Source organism: Coenobita brevimanus, chromosome 91 (assembly GCF_032717465.1).
Source record: "Coenobita brevimanus isolate Jiangsu-jjx chromosome 91, ASM3271746v2, whole genome shotgun sequence".
Taxonomy (NCBI): domain Eukaryota; kingdom Metazoa; phylum Arthropoda; class Malacostraca; order Decapoda; family Coenobitidae; genus Coenobita; species Coenobita brevimanus.
In genome coordinates this window covers 10486677-10492676 of record NC_137044.1, presented here as the reverse complement: position 1 = coordinate 10492676, position 6000 = coordinate 10486677, and the positions used below count along the sequence as shown (strand labels likewise).

At 40.8% G+C, this 6000-nt stretch overlaps 1 protein-coding gene across 1 annotated transcript in view; it reads left to right on the top strand.

The window, feature by feature from the left end:
- Asap (ArfGAP domain of ASAP) overlaps window positions 1-6000 on the top strand; it is a 225044-nt gene that overhangs the window by 124539 nt on the left and 94505 nt on the right. Inside the window, exon 2 of the mRNA XM_080281948.1 lies at window positions 3127-3199. Coding sequence (XP_080138074.1) covers window positions 3127-3199 — 73 coding nt within the window. The remainder of the gene's footprint in view (window positions 1-3126; window positions 3200-6000) is intronic.

Below are 6000 nucleotides of genomic sequence, written 5' to 3'. Positions count from 1 at the left end.
GAGAGAGGGGGGGGGATGGTAAAGGTGTTAACGGAAGTGGTTTAGATTCCTTACACCTCAGCCAGTCCCGCTTCTCAACCCTTCATTATTCTTCGCCTCTATAGTACCCCCTACCCCTTCCCCTCCCTCTCCCCCTTTCCCCTCCCCCTCCCCCTCCCTCTCCCCCTTTCCCCTCCCCCTCCCTCTCCCCCTTTCTCCTACCCCTCCCCCTCCCTCTCCCCCTTTCTCCTACCCCTCCCCCTCCCCCTCCCCCTCCCCCTTTCCCCTCCCCCTCCCCCTCCCCCCTCCCTGGTAACAGTAACCATTAATCAACGGAAGTCCATCAGAATTTTAGGTTGCCGGTGTAATAATGTTTAACAACCTCAAAGAAAAAATCAGATTTCTAGTACATCGATTTATTTTGCGCATTAATATGGTCTCACTGGAAGAGGAAATTAACGCAACTGGTCTCACTGGAAGAGGACTTACGCAATATTTTGGTCTCATTAGAAGATGAACATAACGCAGTGTTTTGGTCTCGTTGGAAGAGGGATTTAACTCAGCATTTTTATATCTCTTTGGTCAAGGAAAACGCAGAATTTTTTAATCTTACTGGAAGAGGGAAAACTGAGCATATGATCGGCAGAGCAAGATACAAACACCGGTATATAAACAGCTGCCACCATAACTCTTCTTGTAATCCGGTGGGAACATGTGTGCGATGGGGATTATTTGTGGTTTAGGGGATTGTGGGAAGCCCAACCCTGCGCCATGTTTGACCGACCGAACGCGGGTAATAAACATCGGCCTGGAGATTTCGACAATACACAAATATCGGCTCTTTACCAACTCGGCAGGAACGCGGGCTTTTGAAAGTGGAGTTCTGATGATAAATGACGTTTACGGATTTCAGTATTTCATGACTGGCACCGAATTCAGATTTCATACTTTTCAGCTAAGGTCGAATTAGGTGTTTCAGTAGGTTTGCTTATTTGAATTTCAACTTCTTATTTGTCGACGTAAAAGTAATGTCAAAATAAAATTCATTCTGAATATTATAAGTAGCTAATGCAGTTGGACTGAAGTTTTATAAACGTGCTAAATAGTTATATGTAAGAGTTTAAGTACAAGCAGCTTCGCTTAACTTGCCTCGTAAAAGAGCCAAAAGTTAATAGTCAAGAAAAATTAATTTTGTGTAAGGGCCAGGCAACGTCACTAAAGGCACGACCGTCCCTCCACATGCTCAGGATAAGAGGAGTGTCCAAGGGGGTTTCTTATCAGAGACTTAGTAAGAGATAAGGCAGCACTGAAATTTCCAATTGTGACAATTTTTCTTTCGTAACTCAGAGATTGTTTTGAAGGAAGAAAAGTAGACATGGGATATTTCTGTACTCAGCGAATATTAGCCTCGACAGGGTATTGGTTCGGAGTATTTTCTCCTTTATTCTTGCTATCCCCAGACGATTTTATTCAGCTGCAAGTTTTTCAAACGGAAAGATGTTCGATATAGCCTTCATTAATCCTTTCACTACAAGAGGTGTGGCCAGAAGTTGAATCATACAGAAGTAGCGAGAATGAGGTACAAAAAATAACAACCGTATTACAGAGTTAACGAATCTACTGTACGGTGAGAAACATGACATTGAAGCAAGACGGAAATTTACAAAACAGCATACGGTATAGTCTTTGCCTCATTAGTGCGATTTCCCCCTCCCCCCGGAAGACTAAGAAACGTGATGGCATTCTATACTGTCCGTCCCCTGTCCTTCCGGCATTAAGCGAAGTCCGGTTCTACACGGCGGTGATCGCATGTTTGTTTACTGAATCTACCTCGTTGATTAGGCAGGTCTTGCTATTCATCCTTATGGCGGGAGATAAGATACGTGTGAAGTCTTTTGAAAACCTGCCGTCCCGTAATTAGTTGGGTGGTGGAGTCCTGGTGTTGTTGATCTTGATATTATTGGTGTTTATGGAAAGAGTAAGGATAGTGGGTGTGGGTGTATGAGTGTAGGTGAGGATGGAAATGAGGAGGACAGTGAGTGTGGGTGTGGGTGCGGGTGTGGATGTGGGTAAGGGTGGAGGTGGGGATGAGGATGTGGGCGTGGGTGTGGGTATGGGTGAGGGTGTGGTGGTGTGAGTGAGGATGGAATGAATAAGTATAACCTTGTGAGTAATGGGGGTAGGTGTGTGTGGGGATGAGGGTGTGGGTGTGGGTGAAGGTGCAGGTGGTGTGAGTGAGGATGGAATAAGTATAACCTTATGGGTAAGGGGTGTAGGTGTGGGTGAAGGTGAGAATGGAATGAATAGCCTTGTGGATGGTAGAGAGAGTGAAGGTGGAATGAAATAGGTGTAGGCATGTGGGTGGTACGTGTGGGTGGGAGGAAGTATAGCCTTGTGGGTGGTAGATGCGTATAAGGGTGGAATGAATAAGTGTATCCTTGTGAATGTAGGTGTGGGTGGAATGAATATTGTCATGTGGGTGGTGGATGAGGATGTTGGTGAGTAAGATGTTCGTGACTGGATTATGAATGACACTGTGTGGGTGGTGGATGTTGTTTTTCTTGTTGTTTTTATGATGTTGTTCCGTTTATAGAAAAGGAATATGGACGGATGGGTTGGTGGATTGATGTTGTGATGATGTTGATAGTGATGATGATATTGTTCAATGTTAATGATGGTTATTGTTCTTGTTGCTGTCTGGGGTTTTATTACACTACACCTCACACACACACACACACACACACACACACACACACACACACACACACACACATATATATATATATATATATATATATATATATATATATATATATATATATATATATATATATATATATATATATATATATATATATATATATATATATATATATATATATATATATATATATATATATATATATATATATATATATATATATATATATATATATATATATCAGAACGTGTTACTGGAGTTAAACAGGCCCTAGGTGTCTCCCCGTGAATGTGTGTGTGTATGAGAGAGAGAGAGAGAGAGAGAGAGAGAGAGAGAGAGAGAGAGAGAAATATCCTGAAGTCTCAACCCCACATTCAGCAGTAAATAAAACATACCTCTCTTCCCTTCCACATCCCCGACATTAATGGTTCTCTTTTTCACTGCAGGGCCTGGATCGAGACCGAGAGGGGCTGGCGAAGATGAAGAAAGTCGTGAAGGTGATGCATTCCACGGGACAAGGTAAATCACATCCATTATAGTCACTTTTTTTTATTTTTACTGGTCACTCAGACTCGATTTTCTTTTTTAGTATAGGCTCTAATTTGCTTTCATAGGTATCTTCGTTTACTTAGTTTTTTCCAATATTTTTTGTGTCATAGGCTTTCACACGTTTGTCTTTTACGAATATCTCATTTACTCAATATTCTTTTTTATTATAGACTAATTTGTATAGGTTTCTCGTACTGTTTTTTTTTTTTCCCCTTTTTTATCATCATAGGTTTTCGTTTGTTTTTATGGATCTCTTGTCTTTTTTTTTTTTTTTTTAGCTATTACATTTTATTCTGTTGCTGGCTTATAATATGTTTTTGTTCTTTTTTTTTTTAAATGGATCTTTCCTTTTACTTAAAGGTTCCCTCTTTTTTTCGTTTTTTACTGATTCTTTATACCCATTTGTTTTTGTGTCATCTTTTTCCACTTTTTACCTTTTTTTTTTTAACGTTTAATGACTGTCCTACCCCATTCACCTTCTCATGCCTCGTTTAGTGTTTGGTGATAGCATTAAACTTTGAAAAATCATTGTAGTGAAAAAATAAAGATTACTGATAGGGGTGATATAAATTCTGGATTAGAATGTCGAGTCGCTAAATCCTTATAACACAGGTTCAGATCCCATAGTATTAACGGAAGATAAGATGAGAGGTGTGGCTTAGTGCTCGTAATACTGAGTTGGTAATCCCCTTAATGCAGGTTCAAATCCCACGCTGTTAATACCTTCATTACTGTGTGTGTGTGTGTGTGTGTGTGTGTGTGTGTGTGTGTGTGTGTGTGTGTGTGTGTGTTTCGTAGACAAGATGTGCTTCGTGTGTGTGTGTGTGTGTGTGTGTGTGTGTGTGTGTGTGTGTGTGTGTTTCGTAGACAAGATGTGCTTCGTGTGTGTGTGTGTGTGTGTGTGTGTGTGTGTGTGTTTCGTAGACAAGATGTGCTTCGTGTGTGTGTGTGTGTGTGTGTGTGTGTGTGTGTGTGTGTGTGTTTCGTAGACAAGATGTGCTTCGTGTGTGTGTGTGTGTGTGTGTGTGTGTGTGTGTGTGTGTGTGTGTGTGTGTGTGTGTGTGTTTCGTAGACAAGATGTGCTTCGTGTGTGTGTTTCGTAGACAAGATGTGCTTCGTGTGTGTGTGTGTGTGTGTGTGTGTGTGTGTGTGTGTGTGTGTGTGTGTGTGTGTGTGTGTTTCTTAGACAATATGTGATTCGTGTGTGTGTGTGTGTGTGTGTGTGTGTGTGTGTGTGTGTGTGTGTGTGTTCTTACCTAATTGTATCTTTACAGGAATTAGTCAAGCTCGTACTGTCCCATGCATTAAACCATTTTTATCATACATGTCCTTGAATTTGTGAATAGTTTTGGCACACATATTTCATTCGGAAGTGCATTCCACTAATCAGTTGTCCTATCTCGGAAACTGTATTTCCTTACGTCTTTATCGCCTCTTTTTATGTAGTTTTTTGAAGCGTCCTCATGCTGATGTTTCCCCATTGGTTATATATTCATTTATTTCTATTTTCTCTTTCCCTGAGATGCATTTATATAGCATAATCATGTCACCTCTTTTCCTTCTGTCGTGTAGTGTTGGTAGATTCAAATTTTTCTAGCCTTTCTTCGTAACTTAGATCCCTTAGGCTTGGTACCCATCTTGTAGTTGCCCCTTGTACTTTTTCAGTCTTATCTGTGTGTTTTTTGGGATGAGGATTCCAAACTACTGATGCATACTCCATGGTTGGTCTGATGAATAATGTTATTATCTTACTCAGCATGACTTCATTTATGTATGTGAATGCTATTCTCATATTAGCAGGCAATGTATACATGTTACGTACCTTCTCACTAATGTGGTCAGCTGAAGTTAGTCTGTCTATTGTGTGTGTGTGTGTGTGTGTGTGTGTGTGTGTGTGTGTGTGTGTGTGTGTGTGTGTGTGTGTGTGTGTGTGTCCTTAATCTCGCAAAGAAATGCTGTGCTTCATGTGTGTGTGTGTGTGTGTGTGTGTGTGTGTGTGTGTGTGTGTGTGTGTGTGTGTGTGTGTGTGTGTGTCTCCTTAGTCTCGCAAAGAAAAGCTGTGCTCCTTTGTGTGTGTGTGTGTGTGTGTGTGTGTGTGTGTGTGTGTGTGTGTGTGCCCGCCCGTGTGCCCGTGCGTGCGTGCGCGCGCGCTTTTTTTTTTTTTCCGATACATTTATATTTTATTTTCCTTTCCAAAATTCCAGGGGACAAGGTTGACTCACGCCATCATCTTTTCTTTTATTCATGTCCTTCACTCTGCTCTCCTTTTTAATGTTTCTGTTATTCAGTTGCTGCCTTTTTTTTTCTTTTTCTTTTTAATGTTTCCTTTATTCATGTTCCGCACTGTTTTTTTTTTTTTCCACGCACAATTCTAATGCACTTATAATCTGTGCTATTTTTCTCAGGCACCATTCTTTCGTGCATATTTTTCCCCCTCTGCTCAAGCGCCTACTTTATGATTTACGGTACTTCTCTCTTAGTTTATCCTTTTTTTAACCACTTCAGTACGATGTCGCATTTCCTTGCTTAGAGAATACTTGAGATTAGAGGTATATTATCAAATGTTTCACTAGTTTTTAAGGACTCATATTAAGACTGAGATTGGAAAGGTGTGCACATGGCCCCATTTTTTTTGCAATAATTTCTGGAGTATGCGGTGATCACAGAACATGTCTGATCTTTCTCTGCTGTTGCTGACAACACCCTGTAATGTGGAATACAGGATAATTGCATCTAACAATTATTGCCATCCCCAGCCCTTAAAGGACACA